Raw genomic sequence first — 13,121 nt, forward strand, 5'->3', positions numbered from 1 at the left:
CTACTATGATGCTCATTTTAGAGTAACTCATGGAACACAGACTGGGTTTTGTTAAGATTTGTATATTTTTGAAAAAGGCCTGAGTTTCTTAGCCATAGAAGTCTGAAGGTCTCTACACCCAATACTCTAAAAAAAATCTCTTAATTACTGAAAAAGATGCCCCCTTCCCTATCTTTATACCCCTTTGGGTAGTTTGGATAAGAATAGCCTATATATTGGAATGTGTAGTTACCAGGGAGTGGCACTATTTGAGAAGAATTAGGAGATGTGGCCTTGTTGGAGGAAACATGTCATTGGGGGTGAGCTTCTCTCTCTCTCTCTCTCTCTCTCTCTCTCTCTCTCTCTCTCTCTCTCTCTCCNTATATATTGGAATGTGTAGTTACCAGGGAGTGGCACTATTTGAGAAGAATTAGGAGATGTGGCCTTGTTGGAGGAAACATGTCATTGGGGGTGAGTTTCTCTCTCTCTCTCTCTCTCTCTCTCTCTCTCTCTCTCTCTCTCTCTCTCTCTCTCTCTCTCTCTCTCTCCCTCCCTCCCTCCCTCCCCCGCCCACTCACTCTTACTCTGACTTTGGATCAGGATGTAAATCTCTTAGCTACTTCTCCAGTGTTATGAAAGCCACCATGCTCACTGCCACAGTGATAATAATGGACTAAGCCTCTGAAACTATAAGCCAGTCCCCAATTAAATGCCTTTTTATATATACAAGAGTTGCCTTGGTTGTGGTGTCTCTTTATAGCGATAGAACAGTGACTAAGACAGAAACTGGTACCAGGCACTGGGCTATGGCTATGACAAGCCTCACCATGCTGTTTGTTGGAGAAACATGGAAGACTTTGGGACTTTGGACTAGAAAAGCACTTGAATGCTTCAAGCAGAATTTAGTGGGCCATTCTAGCAGAAGCATGGAGGACAGTGCTGAGGGTGAGTTGAACTGTGATGGGCCCAGCTCAAGAAGTTTCAGGGGGGAAGAGCATTAGTAAGTGGCCTAGAGACAGACCATTTTTGTGATATTTTGGCAAAGAATGTGGCTGCTTTTCACTTTTGTCCTGAAAATCTACCTGAAGCTAAATTAGAGCTTCAGATTAGTGGCTTTGGTGGAGGAGATTTCAAGACAGCCTATTATTGACTCTGTTGTGTGTTTCTAATCGTGTGTGTGTGTGTGTGTGTGTGTGTGTGTGTGTGTGGTATGTGTGTGTAATGAAAAAGAGCAAGCTGAATGAAGAGAAATACAAAATGTACAGTCTGGGGGGGGAGGGGGAAGCACCGGAAAGGTGATGTTGTGCTAAGTCTGATGCTCAAGGAGAGAAAAAGCTGAAAGAAAAGCCTGGTGCCAAATAGAACAGAGTGGGGACCTTAGGGAAGACCCCATCCAGATAAGCTTCCCCTCTGTGAAAAGGAACTAAGCAGCAAAGGGAGCCATCAACAAGAGAGAGCTGACGCAAATATAACTGAAAGAGGGGGCCAAGTTCCAGTGCCAGCAAGCAACAGAATTTAGCAGCATCAGACACCCACATGGTGTTGGTTTTAGAGTCAGGGACACAAGAAAGGGGTTGTGGAATCTCCCTCCAGCTAAGAAAAACTGCTGAGGCCAGGGTTTCCAGAGTGGCCATTGCTTGAAGCTGTGAAAGTGTAACCTGCCTTGTGTTAGAGCTTCCAAGATGTGGGAGCAGCCAGAGATGGGACACTTGCCAAAGAGAGCTGCTAACAGGAAACAGAACCAGCCCAAAAGAGAGAAGTGTATTGTAGTCAACAAAGCTGAAAGGATTTGGAGATCTGAAAAGTGCTTTGACAACAAGCAGGGGAATGCAGAATTTAGAGTTTGCCCTACTGGGTTTCAGTCTTGCTTCCGTCCAGTATTTCCTCACTATGCTCCCTGTCCTCCTTTTTGGAATGGTAATGTGTATTCTGTGCTATCATAAGTTGGAAATATGTGATCTGCTTTTTGAGTTTTATTTTTTGGGGATTTATGATTAAGATATTGCTATGTGTCTCAGAGACTTTGGACTTTTAAACAGTGTTGAGACTATGATAGACTATGGGGATCTTAAAAGTTGGACTGAACTCACTTTTGCGTTATGATATGACTACAAGCCTATGGGGACCAGGGAATGGAATGTGGTGGTTAGAATGAAAATGGCCCCCATAGGCTCATATATTTGAATACTTAATAACCAGGGAGTAGAACTCTTTGATAGGATTAGAAGGATTAGGAGGTGTGGCCTTAATGGAGAAAGCGTATCATTGGGGGTGGGCTTTAAGGTTTCATAAGCCCTTGCCAGATCCTCTCTCTCTCTCTCTCTCTCTCTCTCTCTCTCTCTCTCTCTCTCTCTCTCTTTCTGCCAATGGATCAGGTTTAGAACTCTCCGTTACTTCTCCAGCACCATACCTGCCTTCTTGCCACCATGATCATGAACTATACTCTGTAAGTAAGCACGCAACGAAATGCTTTCCTTACAAGAGTTGCCTTGGTCATGATGTCTTCACAGCAATAGAGCAGTGATGACGAAAACACCAGCCAAGATTTCTCTGGGACTCAAGGTTCTTTCTGGAAGCCTGGCTGGAACTCCGGCCTCATGAGGACAGACCAAGCAAGGAAAGTTGCTGTCAGCTAGAACAGTGTCTAAGCCTGCTCACAGAGACATGGGCTTCCAGGTCACCTGGCCAGAGAGTTCCCTTTGTTGTTGCCACTAGTCCTGGCTGAGTTTCCCTTAGGAATAGAGCATCCAGTCCACCAACGGAACCCAGAAACTCAACCCTAGCTGGGAAGTGCCAGCTACTCGCTGAGGCAACCAGGGACCCATGTTAAATCCCAGTCCTCTACCCATCAACACTTTATACACGTTTATTGGAATAAAGCATGATCTGTCATTCCACGTGCCTCAAGGGCGTCCCTCTGGTGTCCAATTTCCACTTACTAATTCAAATTTCTTTATAAAAGTGTTTTAAGTTTATTTTTACTTTTGAAATGAGTAGTACTAAGAATGAATTTTCAATTGCTTCAGAGACTCAGGGTTTTTTTTTTTTTCTTTTCTTTTTAGGGTCAGTGGGAAGCAAGGCTTGCTGATACAGGTCTATGATCCCAACTCTTGGGAAGCTGAAGCAGGAGGAGGACACAAGTATGAGGCCAGTGTACGCTACAGGGTAAGATCTGTCTTCAAAAATAAAGCAAAGATTGTAAGTGCCAAAGGGGACGGGTGACTCCAAGGAGACAGTGCCTTCCAGACGTAAGACTGGGGCTGATATGAACTCTGACTGTGGCAGCATGAACAAGGCCTGCACGGGTTCCCAGCACCAGGAGGAAAAGCAGACACGAGGTCTGTCTTAGTCGGGGTTCTATTGCTGTGAAGAGACACTATGACCACAGCAACTCTTACAAAAGAAAGCATTTCACTGGGACTGACTTACAGTTCAGAGGTTTAGTTCATTATCGTCATGGCAGGAAGCTTGGTGGCGTGCAGGCAGCCCTGGTGCTGCAGAGGTAGCTGAGAGTTCTACCTCTAGATCTGCAGGCAGCAGGAAAAGAACCTAGCTTGAGCTTCTGAGACCTGAAGCCCGCCCTAGTGACACACTTCCTCCAAAATCACTTCTACAACAAGGTGACACCTCCTAATAGTGCCACTCCTATAGACCAAGTATTCAGATGCATGAGTCCATGGGGGCCATTCCTATTCAAACCACCACAGGGTCTCTCGCCCTCAACAAAGACATTATCTGCAATTGATACTCACTGGCAAAGGGAAAATCAGTTTTTTTCCAACAGAGTATCACTCAGTATATCAACCATAGTCCTGGGCAAGCCCCATGCCCAGGCATAGCTGATGAAATAATATGAATAATATGAACTCAATGATATTTTTGTGGATTGTTCATTTTGTTTTTGTATTTTCTTCTTTGTCTCATTGGTATTACATTTTTTTTTGTTTTGATTTTTTGTTTTTGTGGGGGTTTTGTGCTTTTTAGTTTTGTTTTTTGTTTTGATTTTTGTTTTTGTGGGGGGTTGTTTTTGTTTCTTTTTTAAAAGAGAGAACATAAAGTTGGTTGGTTAGAGGTTGAGGAAGATCTCACAAGAATTGGGGGAGGGGAAAACATGATCAGACTATATCGTACAGAAAATTTTAAATAATATAAAAACAAACAAAAAATCCCTCAAGCAAACAGAAAGTAAAAATCGGAAGGAAAGGATGAACTATAAACTTCTGAGTGGAAGGAAATGCATATTTTAATATATAATAGTGAACGCATACAACCTTATACCAGGACAGGGCTGGGTTTGGCTTGGCTTTGATTTTCTGCAATCCTGGAGCTGGAAGCCAGGGCTTCGTGCATACCAAGCCTGTATTCTACCATCCCAGCCCTGGTAAATTATGCTGTTCAGATCTTTTTACAGTGCAGCTGTAAGGCATATGTGTAGGAGCTCAAGAAGTCAGAAATGAAAGGGAGCCCACAAGGGCCCCATCCCCCACACCTCGAGCAGAAGGAGCTGGAGCAGGAGAGAGGGGCTGAAGGGCCACAGCAGGCGCAGGTGCACCGGGTTCTTCTCTCTTTCCCACATCCACCCTACTGCACCATAGCTCACATCAGCACCACAAGCCTACGTCTGCGAGATCACTACGTCTGCGAGATCACTATGGCTCCTCCACCCTCTTCCCCTGGGTTCCTACCTTGTGCGTCGTGGCAGCGTACAGGAGGTAGCCCGCCTGCGTATGAACGAGTCCCTTGGGTGACCCGGTGCTCCCAGAGGTGTAGAGCATGAACAGCATGTCTTCGCTGCTCATGCTTTCAGGGGCGCACACAGGGGCCTCACTGGCCATCTCCTGGAAAGGACAGAGCACGGCACTGGGTCAAGGCATTTAGCCACTCTCTTCCAGCAGGCCCCTGGAGAGTACCGTTTCCCTAGCTGAAGTCAGAACACTACAATTCAAGTTACAACTCAAAAAGATATGGATTGAGGCTGGTAGTGTAGCTTGGTGTTTGAGCTCCTACTTAACATACAAAACACTAGATTCTACTCCCACTGTGGTGTAAGGAGTGGCGGGGGGGGGGGGGGTGTACGTCCAGGAAACCCAGACCAAGAGCCTAACCATTCCCAGACACAGGTGATCTAATTATAATCTGTATCGCGTGAGGTGAACCCACCTGCTCAAGAGGGATGTCCAGCTTTCCCATGTGAACCTTGGCATCTGTCCGGTGAGCCACCAGGACGTGCTGGACCGTCGGGCAGTTCTTCACAGCTTCGTCCACTATTTTCTTCAGCTCCACCACACGCCCTCCCCGGAGTCCTTGGTTGAAGGTGATAACGACCTTGCACTTGGCTAAGGAACACAACACAGACTGTCTGGTCAGTGTAGAACCTCACAGCCCGAGCTGACTTTTGTAGCTGCATAATCCAGGCCTAAGAGTGTGACAGACGAAGACCAACCGAGTAAAATGAACCCACAGGAAAAGAAAAGGTCTGCTTGCGGTGGAAGCTCGGGGTGTCACAGATTAGGGCCCTGTCTTTCTCAAACTCTGAGGGTGAGTGGGAAAGAACCAGAAACGAGTGACCTTGAAATAAACTGTTCTAGCACAAGTCAGCAACATAAAGGCAGTTTCCCATTCAGGCTTCAACCCTCTCGCCTGCCCCAGAGGGAGCGGCTTTCCCCGAGTAACCACCGTGGCAGAGAAACAGCAAGAGATGGAGACCAAATCCCAAGGCTTCCACGTAGCCAGCCCTGATAGTGACTTCTGTAGGCCAAGGCCCTTTGCTGTCCGGAGGACACAGCCAACACCTCCAGGTGGGTGTCCTTGCCTTCACGAGGGCACTCCCTCCCCAGTCACATTCCTCTCCTCAAAGTCCCAGCCAAGCTTCTCTCAGGACTCTCCCTGGAAGCCCACACTTCTACAGCAGAGCTGAGGCCCAGGGCAGGGTGTGAGAGACACAACTTCTGAGGGCCTTCCCTTCACACAACATTAAGGGACAACCTGTATACAGATGAATTTTCAGTCTGCCCCTGTGTAAGAGTCTAGAACGAATACTTGGCAGTGATGCTGCCTGCAGGGGTTCCCCCACACCCTGGGGGTTATGGATTGAATTTCTCGAGTGCCTCCCACAGTTTCCCAAGCTGGGGGTGATATTTTTGAAGGAGAGGCAGACTGATCTTTGAGAATTGAGGCCAGTGTGGTCTACATAGTGAGTTCCAGGATAGCCAGAGCTACATAGTAAGACCCTAACTCAAAAAAACAAAAGCGGGGGTGATAGTAACCCCTTCATAGAGAAAATACCAGGATCAGACAGGTGTACTGGCAAGTGAGGAACTGACATTTAAGAAGACCTTGAACCTTGGACAAATGGAATCCTATTCAACTAGCACCAATCCCCAAATTCTTTCAGGAATGGAAGGAAGGTATGCTTCCAATTTCATTTTATGAGGACAGCATTATCTTAATGCCAATGTCAGACAAAAGCACCAGCAGGATAAATTTCCCTCCTGAACAATGTTGCAGAACCCTCAGTGCTGTTATTAACAAGAGTTTACCCGGCAAGGAGGCAAGGACAGCTAAGCAAGCAGAGCCCAACAATGTCAGACACAATGTTAACAGAATAAGGGAAAACCTATGTTTCAATGAGTGAAGGGGAAAGCATTTGACAAATCCAGCACATGCTAGAATCCGACAAAAGGTCCTCAGCCCAGTAAAGAGCATCCATGCAATGCCACAGCTGACAGCATCCTCAGACTGAAAAAATAAAGCTACAATGTTCTCTCCAGGATCAGGACCAAGATGAGCATGCCAGCTTCCCCTACCCCTAGTCAACGTGGTCACAGGACTGCCAACCAGTCCATTAGAGAACTACACACAAACCATCAAGAGTGGAAAGGAAGAGGGAAGGCTATCTCTACCCACGAAAGGCAAGGACTGTAGGTAGGAAATCACATGAAATCCATTTGAAAGCTACGGACGTCAATAAACATTATATAAACTTACAGGATATAAGAATAAAATTTCAGTTAGTTTGACAGGCAAAATGGTGTTCACCAAGAGTCCCATCTGAAGAGACTGAGGTTACTAAATTTCAAGTTCAAGGCCAGGGAGAAGACTGTCTCTCCTGAACCACAGGTGGGGCTGGGTTGACACCTCCCTGGGTGACACACAAGGCCTGGGGACTCCTGAGTTCCTCCCATGCCCACCCATGCTCACCATCATTGATCCTCCCAGCCAAGGAGTCTGCACTAAAGCCAGCAAATACCACTGTGTGGACAGCCCCAATCCTGGCACAGGCCAGCATTGCTGCCACGGCCAGTGGGGACACAGGCATGTATATGGCCACACGGTCCCCTCGGTGCACTCCATGCCTCTTCAGCGTGTTGGCCAGGCGGCATGTGGTCTCCAGAAGCTCCCTACAGCATAGAGAAGAGAAGGCCGTTAGGAACAAGAAAGAGCCACAGTACAGCTCAACGCAGAGCAGGACAAGTCACAGACTACAGGCACTGTCTTCCAGCCCAGTGCCGAGGAGAACAGCTGAACTTGCAGCGTGGCAAGATGGCAAGTGGTCAACATTTGTTCATGATCAGCTGCATCGCTAAGGCTGACCTCACAGCCATTTCAGTTTCTGAGAGGTCATGTTCCCAAGACTTCTTAAAATATTGGCTTCCAAAAAAAAAAAAAAAGTCAGAGTTCTGGCAAGAGAAAAGGAGACTCCCAGTTTTCTATATCAACAGAAGCCAAAGCACCAAGAAACTCTTCTTGCAGCCTAGACCTTGGTGGGACAGGTACCAAATTGGCGAAGCCATAGAGACTGGGAAGAGAAAGCCACAGAAAGATGACTACCCTGCTACTAACCCCCTGGGCAGAGTTGACAGGCAGAGATCTGTGTCAAGCACTGACTGGGCACAAATGACAAATTAGCAACACACACACATATACACATACACACACGCACGCACACACGCATATACACACACACACACACACGTATATACACACGCACACACGCATATACACACGCACACACTCATATACACACATACACACACATGATTTATGAGTTCCTCACCAGGTCATAACACTTAGCCAGCTAATCAGAAGATAACAAGTTGGTTGACTCAGAGTTAAGTAATGATTCTTTCATAATCATAGCCCTTGACTAATCATAGCTCCATGATACTAAACTCCAAGAAAACCAGGAGTAGCCGGATAGTGGCGAATGCTTTTAATCCCAGCGCTTGAGAGGCAAAGGCAGGTGAATCTCTGAGTTGAGATTACCCTGCCCCACCGAGTTTGTTCCAGGAGAGTCAGTGCTGCATAGAGAAACCTTGTCTCAAAGATAGATAGATAGATAGATAGATAGATAGATAGATAGATAGATAGATAGATAGATGATGCAAGGGGGGAAATTAAAGGAAGGAAGAAAAGAAAGCAAGGAGTATAGCATAGGAAAGTTGTCTCACTGGGAAGGCAGAAGAGGAGAAAAGCAGAGTAGGGGACAGAAATAAGCTTGAGGCTGTTCTAACACCTTTTCTCATCAAACTTGGACTTGGAAAATGGATACCCCAATCATTTTTCCTTTTTTTCTGTACATTGTTTGATATTAATTAGCTATTTACAATAAAAAGAACTAACACAGAAAGCTAGAGTAAGCAGGAAAACAAAGACCCCGTTTTTCTGGGTTGAGGGAAGCTAAGCATGAGCCACATTCCTGCCCTCTGAATCTCAAGAAGACACTCCAAACAAGGTAACAGCCAGGCCTGCAAGCAGGCCCAAGGGGGAACCCTACTACAAGCCCCTCAAAGCCCCTGAAAAGCATAATTCCCTATCCATGGAACTTCAAGAAAGGCTGAGCTCAACAAGAGGCCTCTCAGTGAAAATGCAGCCCCCATCTCAGGCAGTGTTCAAGGGGCCCTTTGTTTCTCCTGAAACCACTCTGCACAGGCGCCCAAATGAGCCTAAGCCCGGCCACCCTGCTATTGGCCCAGCTGCCGGCCACTCCTGGCCTGCTCAGTCCAGGGCCCCTTGACGGCTTCCATCTTTTCTCCCTGAAGCTCTAAAGAGGACAAAGGCAGCATTCAGTGGTATTCTGCCCACCCTTTCCCTAAGTTAACAATGAAAGAACACTCCAAGGCCAAAGCCACAGAATCTAGGGCCCAGAAACACCCCTACGCCTCTGAGATGCCCGCCCAGTGCTAAAAAAGCAATTGTTATCAGTAATGCGTGAGCAAACCAGGGCCCTCCCGTCAACTCTGCTTTCACAGCCCTGAGGCTTATGCCCTGGGCAATGCTGAGAGAGGCGAGTCTAAAGTGCCATGCCTGCTGACCAATGGTATTGAAAGCCAGCCTTTACCCTGCAGCCAGCCTGAGGCAGCAGTTTAAAGAAAGGACTGTGGCCTGTCCTTTCTCTAGCAGACACAGCCCTACTACACGTTCTGTAATCAACCTGACACTTGCCTAAAGACACACAAAGTAAACGCATCCTTCACCCCCAGCAAGAGAGTCTGAGTTGAGCTCTAACGGAAACAGCTAGAAAGAGAGTTCAGAGGCAGGAGGAGAAGCAGCAGCTATATCTACGTATTCAATTTTCTTTCAATCAAAGTTGGGTGTCGTCGTCATTGCTTTGAGATGGGGCCACATAGCCCAGGCTAACCGAAACTCTCTATATAGCTTAGGTTGGTCTAGAACTCTCCACCTCCTGTCTCACCTCGTGTGTGCCGCCAAGCCCAGCCCGAAGCTGTTTTTGTTCGTGTGTGATATTGAAAGTTTCTTTCCCTCCCACTTATTTCCTGATGTCAGCCCAAGGAAGGAAGGTATTGGTTGGTGCGTGTTGTGTTTAGGAAACAACAAACTGACAGTGGATGGCTTGTCTATTTCCCACACTGACTTTGCCTATCCACGGTCATGAAATAAACACAAGTTCATTCTCTTCAGTATCTGTCCCACTAAAGTACAAAGACCGCTGAGACATAGCATCAAGTCTTACTCATTGCCTTCTGCTCAGCATTTTATAATAAGACCGAGTCATAAAAGATAGTAAATATCTATTAGATGACTGTATAAATGAGTACAGCAAGCGAGCATGAAGTGAGAGCCGTACTGGTCCAAGGCGATAAGCTACGCTCCCTGCAGCCTACTGGCAGGATCTCTACACCCTGCCAATCCTTGGAGGGCCACCTCTATGACCTAAGCAAATGCAGATAACTCTGCTACAGTCTCTAGTAAATAGTATTCCATTCAGTGCAATTGAGAGAAGAAAGGGCAACTTTTAGTGATGTAGAATGGTGGTGTGGAAAGTCCTTCTGTATACATGTTGTTTTTATTGATTAATAAAGAAGCTGCTTTTGGCCTATGGCTTAACAGAATATAACCAGGAATAGATTATTATAGAGAGTGGGCAGAGTCAAGGAGAACCCATGGAGCCACTGGGGACAGATGCATCTGCTGGATCCTGCCAAAACGTTGCTGGTAGGCCGGGACCATGTGTTGATGAACAGATTAATGGAGATGGCTTAGTTGATGATATAAGAGCAAGCTAGAAATATGTTTAAGTTATTGGCCAAACAATATTGCAATTAATAGATTTCAGTGTGATTATTTCTGGAGTCTGGGCAGCCGGGATACGAACAAACAGCCTCTGCCAACAGTATGGGGCAAGACTGGCCTTCCTCTCCCAGCAAGGCGCAGCAGGTCCCGTATCCCATCTTGAGGAACCAGCCCAGTAGAACAGTTGCTGAGCCATAAAGCCTGGTCTCGTGGAGAAGAGATTCGCTCACTCTGCTGCTCACAACCCCCAGAGAACGGAAGCCACAGAAATGGGCTGGACAGGCTCCGAAACCAGCTGTGCCATCAGGTGCCCTTGTGACCGCGACCATCAGCACAGAGCTTTGACGAAGATATTGAGCACCATACTTCAATGTGGAAAGCTCCCAAAGCTGCTGCCGTTTGCCAGGGAAAGCCTGAGACACCATCAGGGATCCCACAAGACAGCAGCTGGGCAGCTGGCAGGGATACCAGGACGTCTGCTCACTGGGCCACTCCAGCTATGTCTTCTAAATTCTCTCAGAAAACAGATGTGCCTTCCTTGCGGTGCACTACTGTCTGGCAGAGGTACTGACCTCAGGCTTTATCCCCAAGAAGGGTGTCTCCCTGGACACCCAGTCGTGTCTGAGCAAAGATGAGGTTCTGTTGTGAAACAATGTCCTCTGGGTGTAGCCGCCATTGCCCTGTTAACTGGAGCAGCTGTGGATACCTGCAGAACACCCTCAAGACTTAGTCCCGATGCTTTCTCACAGAAGAGGATGATATCAGACCCTCGCAAGAGACTCCAGCCACTCCCTCCTACACCACCACCCCTTCCCAGCTGTGGACAATTCTGCTCCAGCCGCTTGTGCTAAAGTGTATAAAGATTGGAAAGTAGCCATCCATACTGGAGGGGGTACTTTTCAGCTATGCAACTGTTTGGGGGTGTGGGGGAGGCTGAAACCAACCCCTCTCCCCGACTTCTGAAAATAACTCTGATAGACTTACTGGTTCACCATGCTAGCCTGGCGTGGAACTGTTGTTCTGCCCATCTGCCTAAGTAGACATATCTACCCAAGAGAAATATATATATATATATATAAACAAACATATATATATATATATATATATATACATACATACATACATACATATATATATATATATATATATATATAGAGAGAGAGAGAGAGAGAGAGAGAGAGAGAGAGAGAGAGAGCAAGATCTCACAAGGAATATAATGACTTTATAAAAGAGCCCACCACTAAAGGAACTACAGGACCTAGCTATGATGTCCCGGGCACCTTTAAAGGTATCCTACAAATGGCAACTATAATCATTACAGAAAATGAGCTAAGAGGTAGGAAAGGAGTGTGAACACAGCTCCTTAAATGCCCTTTTCTTTTCTGTACTGCATACTGCACCCAGGACCTCACACATGAAAGACAATCACGCTATCGCTGACCTACACATACCCAGTGGAATAAAACTTTACTTATCGAGACAGACTATTTTAAATATATATATTTTTACACTGTTCTGGGGAGAGAAATCAGAGCCTTACACCTTCTAGGCAAGCATTCTAACACTGACACACCCCCTTACTTCTCTGATTCTTTAGCAGAGACAGGTACCTCATGTGTCTATTCCTGGGAAAAAACATAAAATGCCAGTGTGTCCTATGTAAGTTGCAGGGTCTGATCCTTGGCTCTGAACAAATGTGACCCATGACAGTTCACTTGAGTCGTCCACCCGCTACGTGACCAGCGGCCAGTACAACAGCCGGTCTAAGAAGGCTACAAGATCACCCTCAAGCACAGCTGCTGCCCTCTGGGGGTCAGGCACTCACTGGGGCCTGGGGTTTAGAGAAACCTAGAAGAAGGCCGGCCCACCCTATACCATCTGTACAACCACCAGCCACCTGCCGTGTGCCACCCCTCCTGCTCCAGCCACACCTGCTAGCCACAGCCACCTTCAGACCCTTCGTCTCTTATCGCCTCAGGCTGAAGTTGGCTGGCGCCCTTCCACGAATTCTCATTTCCGTCCTATGTGGTAGCAGCAGTAGCTAAGAACTGTAGTGAGCCCAAGATTGCTCCGAATCCTTCAGATGGAGGAGCTTTTGCAATAGCTTTCTGTCGCTGAAACAAAACACCCGAGACAATCATCGTAATAAAAGACAAGGTTTGTTTGGGGCTCATGGTTTCACACTAATTTATTAGCTCGTGGTTATTTCTACTGCTTTGGACCTGTAGTGGAGGCTCAGTACTTCATGGTGACAGTATGCAGCGAAATCTTCTCACCTCAGGGCGACGGGGAGAGAGGGGAAAGGACGGGTGGGGATGGTGGGGGGGTACACCAAAGTCCCAATATCTCCTGCAAGAGCACACCCACAATGACCCAAAGACCTCCCAGTAGACTGTACTTCTTAAAGGTTCTACCACCTTCTAGTGCCACAGGCTAGCTAGACACAGCACCGTCAACATTTGAGTCTCTCAGGGTGGCGGTGGGGGCAGGACAGTCAAGACCTAAATTTCAACTGCCAATCTATGAGCTCTGTTTCTTCATATGAGTGTTGTGGGATATTTGTACACTGTGTGAAGATGTGTCGCTGTGACTGGAGTAATAAAAAAAAA

At 46.9% G+C, this 13,121-nt stretch overlaps 1 protein-coding gene across 1 annotated transcript in view; it reads right to left on the reverse strand.

Annotated features, from left to right (window-relative positions):
• The window catches only part of Acss1 (acyl-CoA synthetase short chain family member 1), a 47,966-nt gene that overhangs the window by 14,758 nt on the left and 20,087 nt on the right, over positions 1–13,121 (reverse strand). Inside the window, exons 3-5 of the mRNA XM_050132082.1 lie at positions 7,180–7,379; positions 5,140–5,315; positions 4,665–4,817 (exon numbers count right to left, since the gene is read on the reverse strand). Coding sequence (XP_049988039.1) covers positions 4,665–4,817; positions 5,140–5,315; positions 7,180–7,379 — 529 coding nt within the window. The remainder of the gene's footprint in view (positions 1–4,664; positions 4,818–5,139; positions 5,316–7,179; positions 7,380–13,121) is intronic.

The sequence above is a fragment of the Alexandromys fortis genome, unplaced genomic scaffold, assembly GCF_014885135.2.
Source record: "Alexandromys fortis isolate MF-2015 unplaced genomic scaffold, M_Fortis_MF-2015_v1.1 scaffold_402, whole genome shotgun sequence".
Taxonomy (NCBI): Eukaryota; Metazoa; Chordata; class Mammalia; order Rodentia; family Cricetidae; genus Alexandromys; species Alexandromys fortis.